The 23,892-nt window shown below is 34.8% G+C and overlaps 1 protein-coding gene and 1 long non-coding RNA gene across 6 annotated transcripts; one reads left to right on the plus strand and one right to left on the minus strand.

Moving 5' to 3' along the window:
* The first annotated feature begins 4,548 nt into the window (after positions 1-4,548).
* LOC105217451 (uncharacterized) lies at positions 4,549-21,622 on the plus strand. 5 transcript variants are annotated; one of them, XM_011192451.3, is made up of 11 exons: positions 4,549-4,646; positions 5,879-6,027; positions 11,076-11,278; positions 11,611-12,727; positions 12,800-12,928; positions 13,581-13,686; positions 13,751-14,544; positions 14,624-15,302; positions 19,332-19,522; positions 19,595-20,067; positions 20,381-21,622. In XM_011192451.3, exons 2-11 carry the CDS (start codon positions 5,963-5,965, stop codon positions 20,581-20,583), a joined length of 3,960 nt encoding a protein of 1,319 aa, XP_011190753.2. In that variant the 5' UTR covers positions 4,549-4,646; positions 5,879-5,962; the 3' UTR covers positions 20,584-21,622. The 5 variants fall into 5 exon arrangements, with proteins under 5 accessions (XP_011190753.2, XP_011190751.2, XP_028899384.2 ...); XM_011192449.3 differs by having other exon boundaries at positions 4,564-4,823; XM_029043551.2 differs by having other exon boundaries at positions 4,564-4,819.
* Positions 21,623-21,855: 233 nt separating this feature from the next.
* LOC128920222 (uncharacterized) lies at positions 21,856-23,842 on the minus strand. Its single transcript, XR_008470335.1, has 3 exons — positions 23,639-23,842; positions 23,393-23,582; positions 21,856-23,332 (listed from the first exon to the last, which is right to left on the minus strand). It is a non-coding gene; the product is annotated as an uncharacterized LOC128920222 (long non-coding RNA).
* Positions 23,843-23,892: the final 50 nt, after the last annotated feature.

Genomic DNA, 23,892 nt, shown 5'->3' on the forward strand with positions numbered 1-23,892 from the left:
CGGAATGAAGTCCGATTTTCCTAAACGTAAATTTATTTATAATCCTTTGGGATGCTCCTGAGAAGAGAAAAAATATATTAAAATTTGTATTTTTGAAGGAAAAAAACCCACTGTTTTGATAAAATTTTCAGCACGCGTTTAAAGTTTTGCATTCAAATTGACGTGGCCTGATGGACGGAACTTCCAAAGGGTATATTTCTTAGAATTACTTACTTGCTTGGATAGATTTTATATATGTGTATAATATTTATATTGTACTATTTAATAATACAAACAAGTAAGGAAGGGCTAAGTTCAGGTGTAACCGAACATTATATACTCTCGCTATTTTTATACTCTCGCAACAAAAGTTGCTAAGAGTGTATTATAGTTTTGTCTACATAACGGTTGTTTGTAAGTCCTAAAACTAAACGAGTTAGATATAAGGTTATATATACCAAAGTGATCAGGGTGACGAGTAAAGTTCAATTCCGGATGTTTGTCTGTCAGTCCGTGCAAGCTGTAACTTGAGTAAAAATTGAGATATCTTAATGAAACTTGAACACGAGTTCCTTGGCACCATAAGAAGGTTAAGTTCGAAGATGGGCGGAAATTTCATTATGAAGAAGGTACAGAAGAACTGCACTCAAAATGGTACAATGGAATTTGGTTTGTAATATTTTCCTTGTTGTGAAAATAGGCTACATCGGTTCACAACCACGCCTACTTCCTATATACCATAACTTTGAAGTCGGTCTGTATCGTTTACTTTACAATATATAAAGTACATAAGCCCTAGTGAAGATATCGGAACAGAACTTTGTATAAATACTGCATTTATAGTGTGGGGATGTGATCATGTGTAGAAGTTCACGTAAATGAGGAAAGTTTTTGATTGTCATTCACTTGGGAGTGGCCAGAAACGATTCTGCTCCACATGATTCAGGCAGCTCACGACTTCCGGTTTTAGACCAAGTATCCTCTGAGTAGCTAACAAACATCCGTTTGAAGGCGAGCTAAAGCGAGAAGTCGAACCCGCACATAAAAACGAAGTACCAATGAAAAATCGAAGAAAGTCTCGGATGAGACACCCTTTTGATGACGACCTCTGCAAACGTTTTAAGGATAATGATTTAAGAGAATGCGCCTGGAATGTCCGTACCCTTAATTGGGAAGATGTCTCTGCCCAGCTGGTTGATGCCCCATACGGTTAAAGGCTGATATCACCGTCATACAAGAAGTGCGAAGGACGGGACAAGGACGGAAGAAGGTGGGTCCTTGTGACATCTACTACAGCGGCCATATAAAGGAGCGCAAATTTGGTGTTCGAGTTGTCACCACAGGAGAGAGACTCCTTCGCCGAGTCCTGGCATTCACCCTGGTGGATGAACGTCTAGCCACAATCCGCATAAAAGCGAGGTTCTTCAACATATCGCTGATTTGCGCCCACGCCCCAACGGAAGAGAAGGACGATGTGACCAAAACAGAACATTGGCAACGGCGAATATCGCAGACGATGGAACGATGAGCTGTGCGAGTTATACGACGACATTGACATAGTTCAGCGTATAAAAAGACAGCGGCTACGCTGGCTAGGTCATGTTGTCCGAACTGGCGCCGAACAGCGAAGGAAAGAGAGGAGTGGCGCGCTCTCATCGATTCGGCTATAACCGGCTAAACGGTTCAACGCCAATTACATACATACATAGTGTGGAACCCTCTTTCTAAAAATCGCCGAAATCGGACCATAAGTTATCAAGGCCCCTATATCGAATATGAGGACTTCGGTGCTTCTAACAAATTTTTTACCGAAAATATATGTAAGTCTCTCCGATTTGTTCAAGAAATTAGAAGGGAATATTTCTAATAATATGTCTCGGTGCCAAAAATTGGTGAAATCGGGCCATAACTTCACCTGGCTCCCAAATACCTATTATTAGGGTTTCCAACTTTCAATGGATTTTATACCATATATATGACGAATATGTGGGTCAAATTGTATAGTATATTAACAAAATTAAATAAATAAATTACTTGTTATTTATATAATTATATTAAGAGAACACACAATTTTTACCCATATATTCGGAATAAAGTCCACTAGAAAATAAAAATCATTATATATAGTATATGGGGACTGGGGTAATTCCTGGACCGCCTTCAACTATTTTTTAGAATGTATAAGGCATTGGCTAAAGGAAATTACTCTAGAAAGTTTGGTTGATATAGCTTCAGTAGTTTACGAGATATCTACAAAAAACTTAATAGGAGGCAGGACCATGCAGACTTTCCCAAAATATTGCATCCGAATATTTCCCTTCTTATTGCGATCCTTTGTACCAAATTTTACTTTCATTTTGTGACAATGGACCGATTTCGTCCATCTATACTAACCCCTCATGTGTACCAAATTTCTTTAAAATATCTTGATTGTAACTTAAGTTGTCGCTTGCACGGACAGACATTCCAATTTTCATACAAATTTCCTTCCCAGACGTCAAGAGCCAAACAGCAAAATGCAACAAACAAAATTACAGAATACATGTTTTAACGCATGTATGTATATAAGACTTTATGCGGATTCAATAAATAAAACAGTGTATAAATCTATATTTTACAGCTTTTTGAAATTTTATATGTTTTAATGAAAATTCTATAACTCGAAGTTTTTTTGTGGATTATGGTGATTCGAGTTAGAGAAGTTCCACTGTATACATATATTATATACATATAATATATATATATATATATTAGGCGTAGGAATCGCTTTAAGCGAATATAGCCGAATCCACCAGAACGCGCCACTCGTTCTTCCGTTTTGCTTTTTGGCGCCAACTGAAAACACCAAGTTAAGCTAGGTCACTTTCCACTTGGTCCTTCCAACGGAGTGGAGGTCGTTCTCTTCCGCGGCTTCCTCCAGTGGGTACTGCATCGAACATTTTCAGAGCTGGATTGTTTTCATCCATCCGTACAACATGACCTAGCGCAGCCGCAGTCTTTCTATTCTCTGGACTATGTCAATGTCGTCGTATAAATCGTACAGCTCATCGTTCCATCGTCTGCGGTATTCGCCGTTACCAATGTTAAGAGGACCATAAATCTTGCGCAAAACCTTCGGCTGTTGTCATCGTCCACGCTTCAGCGCCATACATCAGGACGGGAATAACGAGCGACTTGAAGAGTGATTTGACAAAGCTGACATTGTTGGTGTTGTTAACGCTGGTTCCCAAGTAGACGAAAGCATCTACAACATCAAAGTTATGACTGTCAACAATGACATGGGAGCCAAGACGGCAGTGCGTTGACTGTTTGTTTGTTAACAGGAGATATTTCGTCATGTCTTCATTCACCACCAGACCCATACGCTTCGCTTCCTTATCCAGTCTGAAAAAAGCAGAACAAACAGCGCGGTTGTTGCTTCCGATGATGTCAATATCATCGGCGTACGCCAGCAGCTGTACACTCTTATAGAAGATTGTACCTTCTCTATTTAGCTATGAAGCTCGCATTATTTTTTCCAGCAATATATTGAAGAAGTTGCACGATAGAAAGTCACCCTGTCTGAAGTCTCGTTTCGTATCGAGCGGCAGAGGGGATGGGGTCATATGTAGAAGTTCATGGAAGTGAGGAAAGTTTCTGATTGCAATTCACTTGGGAGTGACCAGGAACGATTCTTTTGCATATGACTCAAGCAGCTCACGACTTCCGGTTTTAGACCACTTCTGCGGTTGTGCGTAGGACTTGTGACCCACCACTTAAAAAAACCTCCCTCATGAAAGAGCAAACAGAGCCTCGTATGAACAACCCCACTGATATACTCAAGTCCAAAACCCCCTGCTCGGATTTTTACAAATAAATCGGTAACTTTATGCTATTTGCAGTACTGCTAGGTTTCGCAAGGTTTAAAATAAAATTTTGGAATATTAATTATTTTTAGCGTTTAATTGATGTAAGATTTATGAACTTATTCATTGCTGTTTTTGCTGTTATTTCTGAGTATACTTACAGACCACCACATACAACACCTCTTAACGACTCTGATATACTGTGCCTCTGTGCCACAGTAACAGTCAACGCTAATTTTTGAAAACTGACGCAGCTATTATCAGTGACTTTTGATTAGCAGTAAGAATGTCAGAGGCACGCAAATATTTGCCATCTCCATGTCATACACTTATACAGTTATGTTTATCCATATTTTATAGGTACTATGTACTTACGTACATATGTATGTATGTATGCGCGATATTTGTACATACCATTTATAAATAAATGGGTATAATATCAAGAAATTAAGAAATATGAATTTCGAAGCGCCAACCGATTCGCCTACGTACACTTGTACATATTCGTATAAATCAACACACATACATACATACATACATACAGTCTTGATAGGTACATGTGCAGTTGTTTTCATTATTTTCAATATTCGCTCTCTACACTGTAGTATGTGCATACCTTGCTCTCTCATTTAATAAATAGCTCCTTTTCTATGCTCTTTGAAAAGCTCCAAGCACACATATTAAGCTCTAAAGCTTTGTATACAACATCTAAAAGTATAAGTAGTTTTTATTTTATTTTCTGCAATCAGTATGCAGTGCATAAAAAATGTGAAAGACGTGAGATTAAAAAACATGTTATAATTAAATAGGAAATATAAAATTGTAATTAATTTATATTAAATATTAATTTCAAAAATAATGCGCGTAAAGTTTACGTTAATAAAGCGAATATAAGCGCAGTGCTAAATAAAAAGGACGAAGTGAAAAAGTGAAATTTTAGCGAGAGAAAATGTCAACGTTGGGATTCTTTTATTAAATATACCACACAGCGATGTGTATGTATGTAGTAGCGCGTCGATTGTCGCACGGTGACCAGCGTTCCCACAGTGCCAAATCTCGTTGATGCTATTAATTGATTTATTAATGCGTCACTAAAATTTCGATTAAAAAAATATTAATTTTAGAAAAAGTGAAAATTTACTTTCGTTGTGTGCATATCCATACATACGGGCATGTGTATGTACGTATTTATGTATCGGGCGAATTTTCAGTGTGTATTTCTAAATGCTTATACTTACCTATCTAAATATGCATGTACATACATACATAGATATGTATAAAAAATCTGCTATTGTGTTATTAATAGAATTAGTTGTGTTTTAAATTCTGATAGTGCTTAATATGAACGAATTGAACAGTTTAAATTCAGCAATTTTAATTCAATTTGTAATGGTCATATACATAACTCGTATCACAAATCAAAGTTGCAGTCAGGAAAATCCACAGCAGAAAATATCGCAATGTGTATACAAAATTGGATACTGTTTAAAAAAGAAGAAATAAAACACAACAACAACAACAATAAGAGAAATGGAGCAATTTATGTTGTTGCGCGAGCATGTAAATGCGGGGTTGAAGGTGGCGATGAAACGCCTCTCCTCCCACAACCCACTTACATAGTAGATTTGTATGTTAGCATTTTGCACTAAGTCTGCTATGTAATACATATGCAAAGGGGTATGGGGCAGTGTGGCATATCAGAGCATGCGTTTCGCCAGCGGTCTACCCAGCACATTTGTTGACCTGTTGTACGTGTATTATTATTTTATTTTAGTTTTTTCTTCGTTTCGATACTAATAGGGGTGGCGATACTAAGTAATTGCGGCAAGGTGAAAAACAACAAACGCAACAAATCTATTGTGCAGATACGTACATGCATATGTTTGTAGATATGTACATATGTATGTAGAAATCTATTTGATATTATGGCAATAAATATTGGATCTGTGAGATTGCGGCTAGACCACCACAATGCATCATGTATATGAAGTGCAACGACATTACACTCTTGCAATTGCAATAACAATAAAGTACTACTTCCTATTTATTTGCAGCTTAACTAAACGTCGCTAAACTAGCATTAACGACTTAATTGAATAAGAATAAAATTTATATAATACAATAAAAATTGTGTGAAAATGGGTAACGTTTGCAGTTCTGGGGATAAAAGAAAAAACGACAGCATATCAGAGAAATCAGATGAGTAAGTAAATATACATATGTATGTATATATTTGTTTATATATTAAGAAATTTTTATTTTCCTTGTCGCTGGTTGGTTGGAAGTAAGAGTCAGTTTGATTACGCCATATGCCTCTTGAAGTCACTCAAATTCTTGTAGACGAGATTTTTTAATATTTTTTTTATTTTTCAACGAAATTTAATCACAAGTATACACATATTTACATATGCATATACGTTAGTATATATTTTTTTACAAATACGTACAGTATATTACTATCAGCGCTTATCACATAATTAGCTAACAATTACTAATGTATTTAATGTGTTTAAATAATTAATTTGTATAATTTGTTAATTTGTTAAAATAAAAAGATCGCCCAATTTGACTTGAGCGAATAGTTAGAGAGTTACCTTTCCTTTTGAGGTTAAGCTTGACAAAGAAGCGAAACGAATGGGTCTGGTGATGAATGAGGACAAGATGAAATATATTCATTGCTATAATCCATAACTTTGAAGTTGTCGATAATTTCGTCTTCCTTGGAACCTGCATTAAAACCAATTACAAGTCAGCCTTGAAATGTCAACACGTGCTACTTTGGAATGAGTAGGTAATTGAAAATATAGTTCTCTCTCGACAAGGTTAAATTGAAGAAATCACACGATAAAGAGTCGCTCTGCCAGAAACCTCGTTTTGTACCGATTGGCTTTAATATTTATCTCACATAATTCGCTCGATAGGACCTTATATGTGATATTGAGGAAGCTTATCTCACGATAATTAGACTGTCGGGTCCCCTTTTTATGAATTGGGCAGAGCATAGATTTGAATCGTTAGGCATGCTTTCCTCCGACTATATTTTACAAAGAAGCTGATGCATGCACCTTGTCAGCTCTTCGCTGCCATATTTGGATAGCTCTGTCCGTAAGCCATCGGCACCCGCCGCTTTGTTATTTTCCAAGTGGGCAAACTTTATTCTTACTTCGCTATAGTCGGTTATTGGAATATCTATGTATTCCATCATCTTAAACTGTGAGATCGGGTTCATCATCTCCGGGTATCGCACTTTCACTACTCTTCACCAGGTTGGAGAAGTGTTCCCTCCATAAACTCTGTAAGCCCTACACATCGGTGACCAGATTACCTTCTTGGTTCCTACATGAGTATGCTCTAGTCTTAAAACACCTCGAACGTGTTGTGGTCGATCGACATTGCGATGTAGACAGTCTGCTTCCTCTCCACTGTGAAAAGACAATCCTCTTCGTATCAGCTTCTTTTTTTGCCTTGTGGAAACCAAATTGTTTCTGCTACAGCGGTACCCAGTGAGTTGCAGTTGTATATATCCCTTATATCGATTTTCTGATGAGGGCTCTCAAAGAGCAGGAGTGCAAGTCGAGGAGAAAACTGCTCCAATGGCTGTTGTGATTGCACCTTTTCGTCGTCGAACCTTCCCCATGTTTGCTAAAGAGGGTCCTATGGTGCACAGAGGGCGTTAATTAGTTCCACTTCCAGACAGTCGCACAGTGGGGTATAGGACCCCCAAAACGGAGATTAATTCAGGGAAGTCGTAATTTTAAAATATTATAATTTTTTATTATTGAATTAGCACAAATACATAAAAAAACTAGCATTTCATTTAGTTTAATGACTGTCGTCGGAGTTGCAAGCCTCTAGTTCCTCAATATGTGCATCTCCAGTTTCATCATCACTATCATCGAACAGCCCTTACTGAAATAGTTGGCGGAATAAGCAATTCTATTACCGATTTTGGTAGGGCTTGAATTTTGTTTTTGGTAATTTAATTTTGCTGCTATTGATCGGATCGGAGCTCAGTAGAAACCTGTTTAAAATGTCTTCATTTGATTTCTCACGGGTACATTTAATGTCTGAATTTTTCAGAATGTATTTCATGATTCAAGATTGAATCTTCCCCCGAATACTAGTCGTTTAAAACTTATAAATCTTCCCACACTCACTAGTCGCAGAGAAATGCTAGGTATAATTTTTCTAGTAAAACTTCTGAATGGTTTAGTTTGTAGTTCATTCCTTTTGTCTGATATTAAGTTTAATGTCCCATTGCGTTCATCCAGGCAGTTTAGACCATTATTTCTAAAATCTTCTAGAACAAATTTTGAGTTAAATGAACCATTCTGCCGAATATGTCATGATTTTAATTCGCATTCCAGCACATTTGATCCATCTGACTCAATATTTAGCATCAAAAAAACTATTTTGTCTTCTCTTAATAAATAATATTCAGAAATTTTTAACTTTTTGTTTTAATAAATTTTTAAATCTCAGCTGTTGAAATGTTTCTTTCTGTAGCTGAGCAGTTTGAGAACCGGACGCTTAAAAATCTCTTGCCTTTCTAGACTCGGCAAATTCCGCTCGTATGCGGACTGCGCCCCACGCGTCGGTTGGGCGGGAGGAGGGTAATCGTTTGGGTTAATAATGACCCGAAGAAACAGTTATTAGTATCACGTGCATTTTGTTGATCAGTTCTAAATCGATTTTAATAATATCTGCAGAAACTTCAGCGTTTTCAAAGAAACTCCTGGCTATCGTTAGAATTTCCGAAGCCAGGCTTTGGTTGGTCGATAATCAATCCGGTTTTGACTCTAAATTCATTTTGGATGTGGCTTTAGTAGAATCTATAATTTGTTTGTCATTATCCGCTAGCTTTCCACTTTTTTATAGGTAATTTGTAAGACAAGTGTATGATACACTCAAAAAATCGAATCCATCCATGTAATATAGACAAACCAAATTCCAAAGTTTCTGTCTTCACAGGATTCGCTATAATTTTTTCAATAGAGTTAAATTCTTTAGAAGTGGAATTACAAATATAACACCTTTGGGATGATGTAGTTTCTGTGATTGCATTGCAAACTTTTCCGTCGATCATTACTAAGATTAGTTTATGACTTACTTTTACGAACCTTTCTCCTACTGGCACAACAGACTTTACCAGATTGTTTGCTTCCTTGTCAACTCGTTCTTTTTCTCTTACCAATATACTCGCTGTCTCTTTGGTGAATTCAATTTTTAATGGGGTCTTGCCAAAAGATTTTATCATTATATACTAATCTCAGTGGAACAATGGACGTTATGAAAACAGAAGAGTCACTAGCGCCTGGGCCATGAAAGGCTTGTTTATATGAGCAATGCCCAGAGCTTCCATCAAACCCCCACTTAGTAATTAAAGTTAAATTTGCTATATTACAAACATAAATAACAATAACAACAATATATGATGATGATAACGAAAGCGAAAACAAAACAAAAACTACAGCAACGGTTCTTCTCTCACTTTGGACGACATGCGTTTTTTTACAAAATTTGTTAAAAATCGAATTGGCGCAAAAACGCGAAAGATGTTTTTGTTTATTATATTAGTATAATTCCTAAGCTTTAAAAATACATAAATTTCAGAACACGAAGTTGTCCGGTACCATTTTAAAACTCTACATACTTCTCAATAATGGCTAAAATTTAGACCTTTTTCCATAAATGATTAAAAATAGTTATACAGGGTAAATGTCGACTTGCAACTGCTTTTTTTGTTCGAAATTACCTGAAGTTGAAGGATCCATAATAATATTTGGCTTTTGAATGGCAAAAATAGAAAAACTTGCACTTGAAAATACAAAAAATTCACTTTTTGCAAAAACGCGAAAAAATCGAAAAAAATTACGAACTTTGAGACAACACAAAAATTGAATTAAGCAACATATGTTATCGATTCCTTTGCCTAATGATGGAGAATTTTGTCTTCAATAATCGAGTATAAAACATTCTCAATATTCATTTTTCAATTAATCTCCGTTTTGGTGGTCAAATACCCCAACGTGAGTCGTGTAGCTTGATGAATTTTCTTTTGGCAGAATCTGGTTTGATTTGATACTAAAAAGAAATGTGTCTATAAAATTTGACTTATATAGCTTTAGCTGTAGTTTATAATCAAGTTGTATCTTGAATGGACAGACGTCCCGATTTCAACTCATTTCGTCATCTTGATCATTATGATATACGTATGTAACTCTATATCTAACTCCTTTAGTTAAGGCAAATTCGGGTGTAACGGAACTGTTCATTTTCTCGCAATTCTTTTATTTAATTTTATTAAGATAATAAGAATTTGACCCGTATATTCGGCATAAATAGCATTCAACCAATTTCATAACTTTATTAATGGTTTAGCTATAGCATTTCATACTCTCTTATTCCACTGTTTTGAAATTCATTTTAATCGTTTTTATTAAAATCTATAAATTAAGCAGTGGAAGTGAAGGTATCTGAACAGAATTTTCCACAAATACTGCACAAATCGGGCTATAAGTTTTCAAGGCGCCTAGGCGACCAATATTTTACCGAAAATATAGGTAAATTTCTCAGATATTCCTATATAATATAATATGTAATTGATAATATGTGAGATATCATTGCAGAATTAAGGAATCGTGGTAGTGTAAATGAGTGAAAGGGTTCAGGATTAACCCCAACACCTCATTTACTATATACAAATAAAGGTTTTCACTATTATATTGGACTTTATGCTGAATATATGGTCAAATTGTATGTTATCTTAATAAAAATAAATTAAATTGCGAGAATAAAAAAATCGGTTACACCCGAACTTAGCCCTCCCTTACTTGTTAAAATGTAGGTCTTATAAACAGCCGTTGTCTGTATAACTTGTTGCGACAGTATAAAAAAAAAACAAGCAAATCAAGTCCTAAATTAAGGACCATATGAAGCACATGTAAGAGCCTCAGACCCTATATTCCTCAAAATTGATGAAAATACTATTAAACTGCAGAATAGTGGACATTCGTATATCAAGCAGTAAAAATTTGTTGTTTTTATTGCACTTTAAAACAATTCTCTTTTAATATTAAACAATTCAAGACATCTTATTTCATACTATTATAGTATATAATTTTATATACATACGATAGAATGTGTGATGCTATTCATTACATGCGAGCGTATGTACTTGTACTCGTACATATAGAATCAATTTATTAAGAAGTGAAATAGTATTACTCTCCAATTGAAATCATTTTGCAGTTCCTCGCCGTACCAAGAAGCCAATAAAAAGGAAATTCAATTAGCATCTGTTGGGAATAATAGTGAGAAACTTGCGCCTTTGGCCGATCCAGAGCCGGTGCCACCAGATGTGTCCTTCACAACAGCCGCGCAAAATGAAACACAACAAACGCCCAACGAAGCCAATAAAGATGTTATCAAAGGCAATCAATGCTCGGAGAAGGGTATGTTCTTAGTTATTATGATAAATGCTATTACACATAATATATGTGTATACATGTATGTAGGATATATGTATTATACACAAATAGTGTTTTAGAAAAGATAAACCTGAATGTATTTATGAATTTTAAATAAATATATTTATTTTTTTACAAATACGAGGCGTAGTTAATCGAAATATTATCAGAAAATACATAAAATAACATTTTAACCTATATTCTTATGTCTTTTCTAAAATGACTTATAAAAAGAACAAATACCTTTCTTACATTTAACAACAGAATCTTAAGATATTTGGAATATATGTAAAGTTCTGGAAATAATTTCTTTTCAGACTCTGAAACAACCACACCACAAGCTTTGAATGCACCTTGCGATATTTCAAACCAAAAAACTGCGCCTAACAATTTAGCGATTCTTCAAGGAAAACCTCCGCCCGGACGTAAAATCGAAAGGGACAAAAAAATTGTGATTTATATTTTAGCGAATAATAGTCCCGAGTACAAAAAGCATAAACGGGTTATACATAGTCTCTTTAAGCAGTTTGTCACGAAATGTCAAAGTCAAGGTTTTGACTTTTTAATCTCAGATGTGCATGAGAACGATGTTGGGGCTAAGAAAGACTTCGGTAAATTACTGGAAGTTAAGCGCTGGACGCAAAGCCCACAAGAAGCACAAGGGGGTCACGAAGAGGCTGCAAATTGCTTATCGGAAATATCTCGTCACAATTCCACCGCTTACATTATACCAGTTCTATTTCTAGGCTCATCACTTGGCACACCCATGTTACCGTTGACCATTGAAAGTCAAGATTTCACATCGGTTTTGAGTGTGGCAAATGAGGAGGAGAAAGTACTATTGGAAAAATGGTATACAATAGACAATTCATATCAGCCCATGTGTCACCGCTTGTATACACAACAAATTGATACATATTCCACCGAAGTTAATGATGAATTGAATCATTTGTTGGAAGTGCTACTTCGCCTTTTTTCCGATGATTTAAAAGACTCATATTTAACAACCGTAGTTGAACAAGAAATAAATAATACGGTACTTATAAGCCAGGAGCACGCCAAGCGTTGCATTTGGATACAGACTGGTGCACAATACACAAAACTACACGAAAATGCCTCGCAATTAGATGCAGAAGTTTTACGACGAATCACCAAAGTATACACTGAGTTGAAAATGCATCTCTCGGAGAAAAATCTAATTCGAATTTTGCCCACTATGAATATTTTGGATGAAGAACTGACAGCAGTTATCGAAAATTTACTGGATAAATCGATAACTTCAATTTTTGAGGAGCATCAAAACAAAAATAGTATACCGTATAACACTAATGGTGTAGATAAGGTACTCTTAGAGGAAGTACACCTAATCGCACATTACTCCAAAATATTAGCTCAAAATTCAGCCAATTTTGATATTATGAATGACGTTAAAAGGTAAGTAATATGTTTAATGTTTCTTACTACTGTTGCCATATGATAACCGTTAAACATTTGTTCTGTCCCCAGATACCTTAAAGACAACACACAATGGCCCTTAATAATTTCAGGTGCCAGTGGCTGTGGGAAAAGTGTGTTAGCTTCTAAAATTATGGAAAACGTTCAAAGATGGAAACCAGACGCCCATTTGATATTGAGGTAAGAAATGTTAATATGTGCTAAAAATCCAGAGACAATGCTTTAATTCTCAGGTTCGTATATTCTGATGATGACAGAGACCGGGATCACCTCATAAACATTAAATCCTTAGAACATGAAGAATATAATGTACTCACTGAAAGATTATTATTCTAAAGTTCTAAATTTCAGATTTCAACAGTTTATAAAACATCAGAGAGCTGATCTTTAATAGTATATCATGTTCAAGGTTATTGCATTGCGTAGCTCTTTAAATAAGTTGTTAAATGAGAAACAAGGAATAATGGAATAAGGAATATGAGGGCGTCCAAATATAATTTTTTTTATCGGTGATATTGTTTTTAAACATTTTATGTACATAAGAATGTAGTTTCTCTGAGCGATGTATTATATATCGTATCGTATTAGATATAGTACGAGTATGAGATAGTGCTTTACAGGCTAAACACCTGAAAGGCTATCACGTGAATGTTGGTTTCAAAATAAGTATCTACGGTTGTTAAAACATAGTTAGGCATCAAAGTCAGGTATAAGATTGGTTTGATAGATATAGGTTGAGATTACGAGGTGTTTATGCAAGTAAACTTTGAGCTATGACAACATTTATTAAACTATTCACATGATATCAAGCTTTACATATATATGTTTCCAGGTTTGCAAACTTGACAGTCCGATCATCCGATCTAACATCCCTATTGGGCTCCATAACAGATCAACTATCGGTATTGGTTAACGGCGCGCAATGTAATTGTGAACACGTATGTTTTAAATATGCCGTTAACAAAGATAAATTGTAAAATATACTTGACACTTTTATTTCAGTCTACAGAAGGCTATTCAAATGTACTGAAAGATCTGTTGGAAAACAAGGATTTCTTCGTAATCATCATTATCGATTCGTTGGATGAGATTACACAAGACAACTTAAATTGGTTGCCATTACATCTAAATAGCACTTCCAAAGTGATACTTACCATAACCGAAACAGAAAACAGAGAAGAATCGCTAATGTTAACCAATTTGTGCGAGCTCGGCATACCCAACAAGTGTTTTATAAAGATGAAGCAATTCACCGAACGACAGTGGAATGATATTCTTAGTTCCGGTGGAAGTGAATTTTACGCATCAAATGGTGCACTCAAATTACCCGACGAATGGAAACTTTTGCGTGGCAAGACACCGTTACACGCCAAATCACTTTGGTGGTTAGCATGGCTTTCACACATGTCCATTAGCATAACGGATATATCGGATGTCTTGGATAAAATGTTGCAGATTTTAGAGAGCAAATTTCAAACGGAACATGTGGAGTTGATGCTGCTGATTGTCGCCGTATCCAAGTGGGGTATACGCGAAAGCGATTGTTTGGGTATTTTTCAAAAGCAAACACAATTAGAAGCGCAGGTCGCTTTTAAGATATGGTCAAAATTTTGTTGGTTAATGGGTCCAATGCTGTTATTTTTAAAGAATATTCGCATAGCTGATAAAACATTTAAAAATGCTGTTTTCAAGAGGTATACACACAAAAGGTGGCTGGTACACAAAACAATACGTGACTACTTCGATCGTCAACAGAGCATACTGCCAAATGCAACCGGGAATGGACATATAACAAAGTAAGCAAACGGTTTATAGGTTCTTTAAATGCATTCGTCCAATTTTAATGTGTTTCCTTTGTGTTTTCTACATTTTCAGTTACAATTATCAAAAGTACTTAAAACTGCCTTATCATCATTTTTGTGCCATAGTTGAAGATAATGCAACTTGCGAAAAAATTGAAATGCTCTTCAACTGTTTCTACTTTACCGATCTTCAGTGGATTGCCGATAAAGTTCACTCTAACGGTCCAGCGTATTTAATGCATGATATAATTGTTTCGGAGAAACTCGCGAAAATTACCGAACAATCGTGGATTCATATAACATTTTTGAAAGAGTTTTTAAAAACCTACATGCGCGAACTCAACTATGATGGTCACCAATTTTTCACTTTAATTAAATATTATCTGAAAGTGCGTATACGTGATGATATGACATTGAAAGATGATGAGAAGATTCGCTCATGGTTAGAGTTCACCAATGAAATAGAAATACCATTTATGGAAATATTGAATAGTAATTTGGGTTCGGATGAGTATGCCTCCACTAGCAGTTATGATGTGTTGGTCAATTTGCCACAGAAGGGTTACCATGTGGCATCAATATGTACCGAACGCGAGGAAATATGTATATGGGACGTGCAGAGTTGTTCGCGTGTACGGCAATTGTTGGGCATACCACAGCCAACTTCTATGTGTCCCGTCGGCAGTTATGAAGCGGCTGTATTATGTCGACGAGAAATTAAAGTTATCAATCTGGATGAAGGAAAATATAAGGTAAATACAATTTCTTTAAGAGCTTTTGTTTGTATTTAAAATCTATACAGATGCACCATAATATTTACATTTTAACTTATGTTCATTCTAAAGTTTGATCGAGTAGATTTATCATTGAAAGTTGTAGTAAATACCTATATACATATGTACGTAATAAACTGACTATATTATTGTTAATAAGTAATTCAACAAATCATGAAAGATTGAAGTCCACCATCACCAAGTTTACAGGACCTTATTAGTGTGACTTTAGACCTGGAAAATAAACAACTGAACAAATATTTATCATGCGCCAAATTTTAGAAAATACCCATCAAAATAGGATATACACACACCAGAGAACTGCAACGAGTAATAAATGTTTGTGTATACTTAAGTACTGATACGTTACTCTGTCTGATTTTGTCTCTTCGGTTCATGTCAGAGAGCTGCAACGAGTATGATGAAATCAGAACAAACAGTTGTGCCAAAAACACAATCAAATCAATTCAGTTCAGCATAGACAACATTGTTAATCAATTCGAGTAGCCGTCAGCGTCAACTGATCTCATGCAACACGAACAATCTGTTCTTCGGCAATCACGATCGTGTAAACAATATGGCTGGCCTCGGTTGCAATCGTATCATGTCAGTTCATAGCGTTGCGACGATTGTTTGAATTGAAGTGAAATTATGGGTAAACTATAAGTCCACTTTCACACAGGCAACTCCTGTTGCTAATTCTCGGGCGATTCTCTTTTGCTGTCGCCCATTGCGTTCACACGAGCAATTCTTGTTTGACAACTCTGTTCGTGTCTTTCTCTCATTATCTTTCATATAATTTTCTCAACTTCTTGTACGCATCGTTTCCAAGCAAAAAAATATATTTCATTAACTTTTATCGTTATTCTCAATTTTCTAACACATTTTAATTAAAGTATGCATATTTCTATATGTATTTGGAAATTGCATGCAAAATTAAATGATTAAATTCAAATTTTCAAATATATTGTATACATTAATTTTAAAATGTGCGCAAATGCAACACTGTTACGTAGCAGCGAACTGTTACCAATAAAAACACAAAGCGTGTTGCTCGAACACAGCAGACTCGGCGCGATTCTCCTCTCCTCGTCGCCCCCTCTCCTATAAAAATAAGAATTGCCGCAACAGAAATTGCCCGTGTGAAAGGGGTCTAACTGTTGACCGTTTTTCTTCCTGTGCTCTCGTAGCGAGCACAACCGAAAAAGTTCATACTCTCTCGCTCTCGTTCTGAGCAAGAGACTCTTGCTGTCTTCATTTATGTTTTCTGTTGAGCGCTTTTCGTTGAGCTCTTTGTATTTCGCTCTTTCAATGAGCAGTGCGTAAAGAGCGCAACGAGAAACGCTCGCACAAAGAGAGTCAGCAAAAGACCGATTGACCGAAAAATTCAATGCAAACGGTCTTCACATTTACTTTTGTTGTTGTAAAAAAGAAATAATATGATTTGTTTAATAGAACAATTTAATTTTATTTTCAAATATTTTTGTTAACAAGTTTCATTTAGATTCCATATTCCATATAACAAAATGCTGTCAAAAAGAAAAAAAAGTTTCAGACAATGTTGTTTTTAATTTTTTTGCATTTTTATATATATATTATATATATTTTTTTTTGTAAAATTTTTTAGATATTTTGTGTTAAGCTTTATAACTAGTAAGGCGTTTAGATTTTCTGCACTAATCGAACTTCTTCGTTCACTTAATATAAAGTGTAGGGTTGAGGATGCCCGTTCGACGGACACTTGCGTTGCAGGTGTAGCCAGCACAACCTGCGCTAGTGCACTTATATACGGAATCTTAAGCTGCAAATCATAAAAAATTGCAATATATTTGAATTTAAGGCAAGCTACCAAATGTTATGTCGAAGTTTTCGATGTCAGCATAAATTTTGACAAGTTTTGCAGAAACAGGATCTTTTTTGCTTTCTGACACTGTCTGCAAATTGTCCAAAAATTCCGAGAACAGCGACTTCTCTTCAGGTGAGGATGCGGTTGAAAGAATTGACGAGACAGGTGAAGCAAACATCTCTTCACGCACAGGAGTTTCGAGCACTGGAACAGTTCGTGTTTGTTCCTTAAATAATAAAGCGATAATAAGTATGAAATGTTTCTTGTATTTTAGTTTAGTACAAGTATTAGTTTTTGACGATGACAATTTTAATTATTAACATAGTTTCTCAAAACTACAACATAAACAAAACAGGACCCAAATTTCAAACATTCTACATACAGCTTACTTCTTTCAACTCAAATAAACGAAAAGCTATTTTTTTTAAATTAGCCTTTGCTAACGATTTCTGATATCTAGTTCGACAACATACAATTTACCCGAGGATCCATGTAAATCGCTGCCAACAATTTTTTTTCTCTTATTTTTATCTGTGCCGATAGTTTTTTTTTTTAATTAAATTGTAGCTATTCTCGCATTTCAATTTTAGTTCCATCCATACTACGAAGAACTCACTATAAACTAAATCATTGTCTTGTAGCTTTAGGGTTGCCTGGTATGAATCACTGAAAGCGTCAATGTACGTCTCGATCCAATCCCTATCGGCATCTACACAAATATAAGACTGCGTTGCCAGGAAATCCTTTAAGTCCAATAATTTTTTTAGCATTAAATAGGTTGAATTCCACCTTCTAGCAACGTCGAGCGATGGTATGTTTTTTTCATTCCCAATTAAGACACGTCTGCATAGATTTTATAAATAGTATATATATATATATAATATATATTTATATAGATATAACTTATCATTACTTACCTATATATGTTTCTGTGCGCAGCGATTTGCATCATGTGCGACAGGCACTTATTTTATCGGCGATCTCCTTTGTTTTGTTGACATCGAATACGCACAGTTGCAGAGTGTATGCTGCACATCTCACAAGGTGTATATTAGCAAGTTCAATAGAATCCAATTCATTCAGAAGATTCTCACTTTCTATGTCTTCTTCAAAAAGGAATTCCTCTGTCGTATCATTTAGCACTTGGACGGCTTTAATCATGTTTCGCCCATTATCAGACATAATGCTGTTGAATATGAAAATTAAAAAAAAATCACATATGTATTTAAAAAATTGTATGTAGTTCAATTTTTACCTGTAGATTTGATCTAGTGATATTCCATAATCATCTAAGATTTCTAGAATTTTGTTCTTCATATGTATATATTCCAGTGTGAGATTCCCCGAGCTCAGTCATTCCCAAAGTCTTTACAATAATTTCGGTTTTAGCCAGGTTTGCGCGGATCATTTGCAAATTTATTCCTAGAATGGCTTTATCCATTCTGGTGGCAACATCGATTTTCAGCGACACCAGCTTTCCCTTCGCAAGTGCCATTATGTTTTCTTTGACAAACTGCTCTTTGACTGACACAAAATTCATAATATTTCAAGACGTTACATCTTTACGTCGTCTATGTGTTCAGCACATAACGCATAGATTTACTTATAGTTTACCCAAAGTTTCACTTCAATTCAAACAATCGTCGCAACGCTATGAACTGACATGATACGATTGGAACCGAGACCAGCCATACCGTTTACACGATCGCGATTGCCGAAGAACAGATTGTTCGTGTTGCATCAGATCAGTTGACGCTGGCGGCTACTGAAATTGATTAACAATGTTGTCTATGCTGAACTGAATTGATTTGATTGTGTTTTTGGCACAACTGTTTGTTCTGATTTCATCATACTCGTTGCAGCTCTCTGACACACACCATTCTGTCTACGCTAGAAAAGAAGAAGACTGTGTTCTTTAGCAGGACTCCCTGTCAAAAACGCATTCCTTATATGGATTAAGTTGACTTTTAAGAGTTGAATTGGCAAAATTCCATACGATTTCATTTAGAGACAAATAATAATACTAGGCATCTACTTAATTGTTTTCTTTAAGGAAAACTTAATCGGATCAAATATATAAATTATCGTATGCATTTCATATTTGAATCCTAGTATTTTCATACAAATAAGAAATAAATAAAAAATTTGCACTCACATTTCAGATAACTTTGAAAGGTGTTATGAATCAGAAAATGCCCTATTTTGGTTTACACGATCAAAACCATGTGGTCTGCTTATCGCGTAATCGCATGTATGTACATCTTATGAATTTAGAGTCTGGAGACTGTGTTATGACCTTTAAGGCTGGAGAAGATCGATTCCTTAATTCGCTTTTGGTTTCAGGCGATGGACGGTGAGATAAAATTCTATAAACTTCTAGTTGTAACAATAATTTAACATTAACATAAACATTAATTTTCTGTAGTATACTCGTTTGCGGAGATGAAACACAAAAACCATTTCCACTTTTGGTTTGGCATCTGTCACAGAAGAAGCTACTCTATGATTTGCGCATTCCACATCATGATTTCATCACTTCGCTATCGGCAATAACATATGAGGGTTCATATGTCTGCGTTGTGGCCAAAGAGCTAAATGAGCCGACTCCAAATTTTATTGTCGTTTATGATCTACAAAGCGGTACATTGTTCAAGAAATGGAAGCCAGCCTGTAATACAGTCTCATTGGCGATATCACAATCGAACGCTTGCGTCATAGCTGGTTTGGAAGATGCAAAAATATTAATTTGGGATTTAATAACGGGCAATTGTCGGTCCACATTGGTTGGTCACAATGCACCGGTGACATTTTTAAAATTAGATCCATTGGGAAAGGTATTGCTGTCACGTGATAAAGATGGTCGTGATAACTCCATACGCGTATGGGAACTGAATACAGGTGATAGCAAAATGCAATATAATATTTCGAATACTTTTACCTGCACTGATATTAAGTGCTGTAGAGTTGACCGCACTAAAGTGTCACGCCTATACTATAATTAATTATGGCGTTTCCAGTAAGCTAAATTTCGAAATACCCGAAATACCGAGGTGACTATTTCGATTTTGAAGGTTAACTTCGAAAAACGGGGAATAAACTTTTTTAATTATGACTAATAATCCCCGCAAAAAAGCCAATTTTCCGTATAGTTATTATTATTAGAAACGGTTAATAACTGACGAGTTAAATATGTATTTGTTTATATTTCTAGGTAAATCACTTGCCGTTTACAAGCCGCCTGGCCAAATAACAGCGTGTGAGATACTTCCAAATGGTGCATTTGTAGTCGTAGCTTTGAAGAACAGAACTGAACTATTGACTTTGGCTTTAAAAAACTATGGAGAAGCTCCAGATGATAATTGTTACTTGTATGGCAATCAGGATAACCAAAACAAAACTTTTAAACTTAATTAATTAACAAAAAATATTTCAAATTTAAAAAGTTAAGTAATATTACATTATTTGATAAATTTAATTATGTGTCTTTATAGGTATTATTTAAAATGAAATGAAAACACATACAAGAATTAAGAAACACTTTAGTACGCACTTAAGCTTGTACAAAATATTGTTACACACTTATAATAAGAGAAACCAAAAACAGAAACAAGACAACCGCATAAATATCTAACCTTTATGTATTTTCGAATTGTAAGAAAAAAAAAAATTGAGACGTTGGAAGAGTCAACGGTTTGAATTCAATTTAAAAATTACTTTATTTTATTGAGAATGCATTTGAATTCTAATTAGCACCTAATTCAATAAGCCACAGACAGACTCTTCAACAACTAGAATTTAAATATTTGCAAGACAATTTAGACTTTATTGTGTTTGAATATAACTTCAATTTACCTTAAGCGCAAAAATAAGAATTTTGCATATTTGCAAACAAATCAATTTTCTATGTGGTTCATTATTTAATTGTTAATTTAGTGACATTTGTATGTAATGAATGTATGTATGTATGTGTACGCAATTGCAATTCAATAAAATGTCACTGCTAGTCACGTAAAACTTAAGCAAATCGTACCAGAAATAAAAAAAAAAAAACAGAAAATGCATATGTATATATGCATATTTATGTGCATATGTATGTACATTGGTTGTGTTCATATCTGGCCGGAAGTAATGAAGTCTAGGATTTCATTATCTATTTTGAATTCTTTTTAGGCGTTGGGAATTAAAAAAGATAAGTTATAGTTATAAAAACCTAGCGGTAAAAAACTCGCAAACTACAGACTCCGGTTTAATACAGCGTTTCTTTCTTAGTTTATAATATAACTTACATTATAATAGGTATGTAGGTGTAATAATTTCTATGGTTCTCTAACTCTTAAGTACCATTGTTATTTTTAAGTTCTTTACATAGTTTTTATTTAAAAAATCACTATTAATAAATTACTAAGACCAATAACTGAATAAAATCACTCGAAGCTATTCTCAAAATAATAAAAAAAAACATTAAAAACGGAGTTTTTGTGGAAATAAAACTTCGGCGGTTGTCCGCTAAGTACTTAACCTCACCAAGAAAATTACTACCATTTTGTAACGGACTCGTAGTTTAGTTTGACAAATGGTGAAGCGGGGTCTCCGCGGATTTTAGAAAAATTGGAAAATAGTTTGTCGGTGATTCGATTTTACTTTTGGAAGGGATAACGCACTTGTATTATGCTGTAAACGCTGATACTTCTCCTTCTATGGGTGGTATCAAAAGTTGATTTAAAGAGTGTCAATGGAGTGGCATTCCAGCTAACACGATTGAAACTGTTAGAGATATCTAGACAGTAAGTATCTCAAAAGACTTCATTTTATTTTTTAAATCGTGGAATTATAAAGGTATAAGGCCATAGCCACGAAGTGAATTTTTTCCAAAATATTCGTTTTTCTTTTGTAGAATATGTACTTATTGCACCTCGCTCGTACATACAGTGATGTGCAATGAAATAATAATCAATACATTTGGTTTTTTTCGTTCTTTTTATTGGTAAAAGATAAACAACGCATGTATTATATATTAAGATATTAATTAAATGATTACTTTAATCTTGCTTGCTTTAATTTTAGTGTAGTATCCAATGTTTTTTATAACTGCTGAACAAAATTTGAGCGAAGCATTCACTAAATTCTGGCACATAACAGCAGAAATTTTTTCCCACAGCTTCCACAAATCATCTTTATTAGATGGATTTTAGCATCTTGGAGACACTTCAAACTCTCTCCATTAATTTTCTATCGGATTAAGGTCTGGCGATTGCGGAGGCCATCTTTAAACTTTAATACTATTTTGTCTGAATCATTCCTTTACCTACTTTGATTAGTGTTTTGGGTCATTATATTGATGCAACACGCATCGAAGAGGTGTATTAAATTCCGCGTAAGGTAACATGGTTTCACTTAAAATCCATGTTCCATAACAGGTTGTCCAACGTACCAAATTGCTGTCCAATAGTTTATAAATTTATGGTGTACGAAGTGCGTTCAATAACTGTTTACAATATTAGTTTTCTAAAACATTTAAGTGCTGAACACATAGACGACGACAAGCGACGAGCGACATCTGTCAAATATTAAAAAACACGCGTTCTTATCGGCACAGATTTTTAGACAACAGCACGACTTCACCACAAAAGAGTTGAAGTCTTCGCTGCCGCCAAATTAGAAATGTTTCCAATTTTGCCGACGACAATGGTCGCTGTAGAGCTGTCACTGATATGTGAAATGTAAAATTATTCAAAGTTCTCACAATTATGACGTTATTTTGCCAACAGAAACGTAAAATAGCTTTATCAAATATCATTTATAATAACAATCGATTATTTAAAACAAATAAATCACTAATTTTTACAATTTTTCCACAAATAATTCCACTTTAAACTAAATATGTAAATTTTATTGAAGTGAAAGATTTTAGTACGGCAACAATGAAATTGCTGTTTGATATGTCGCTGCCGTCTTCAAAATGTTCAAGACGCTGGCTTCAAAGCGACATTGGTAATCAGCCGTCGCTACGTCGTGTCGTGTCGTCGTCTTTGTGTTCAGTACATTATTTGTACACACACACCAACTCACACCATCTAGCAGCTCTCTCTTACTTTTCGTGGTATATTTCCCACCGGGTTGTTTAAACTGACATAGCTATGCCCTCAGCACGGTGATTTATGATCTGCATGCCAGAATTCTGCTATTTAAAATGTAATTTGCACTTATAATGTATTATTTATACCTTAATATTATATTGAGGCTGTGTAATCGTTGTGCTTTATATATTTATTTCAGAGTTTTAACATAGAATTACTTAAAAACTTTATCTTCATTCGTTCATGCAACAAACAAAGTTAAGTAATGATCGAGAGAGAGAGATAGTTACACACACCGACGTGGAGTAAAAGATCCGCTGCTCCAACAAAACTACCCTATCGGATATTATATGCATTTAGTAATAATAACTATATGTAATAAGTTAACTAACTTTTAACCGTCTTGTAGAGTTCTCTTTTTAATTAGGTTTGAATGTGTAACGAATGCTCTCGTACACATTAAATACATCTTTTTAAAACGACATATTACGTAATTACACAAAAAATGTAATTGCTATATTTTTTTAAGTATTCTTTAAAATTAAAGCTGCGTTATTCGTTTGTTACTTTTTACTAAAATATATTTACTTTAGCTATTTCGGTGTGAAGCCCACTATTCATAGCCAATATATTGTGAATGGTTCAT

Source organism: Zeugodacus cucurbitae, chromosome 3 (genome assembly GCF_028554725.1).
Source record: "Zeugodacus cucurbitae isolate PBARC_wt_2022May chromosome 3, idZeuCucr1.2, whole genome shotgun sequence".
NCBI lineage: Eukaryota > Metazoa > Arthropoda > Insecta > Diptera > Tephritidae > Zeugodacus > Zeugodacus cucurbitae.

What these genes read in the sequence shown, in the direction of transcription:
- LOC105217451 (XM_011192451.3), top strand. Translation starts at nt 5,963, where the DNA reads ATGGGTAACGTTTGCAGTTCTGGGGATAAAAGAAAAAACGACAGCATA. An exon ending in ATATCAGAGAAATCAGATGA is followed by an intron (nt 6,028 to 11,075) that starts GTAAGTAAATAT and finishes ATCATTTTGCAG; the next exon opens with TTCCTCGCCGTACCAAGAAG. An exon ending in GGGAATGGACATATAACAAA is followed by an intron (nt 14,545 to 14,623) that starts GTAAGCAAACGG and finishes CTACATTTTCAG; the next exon opens with TTACAATTATCAAAAGTACT.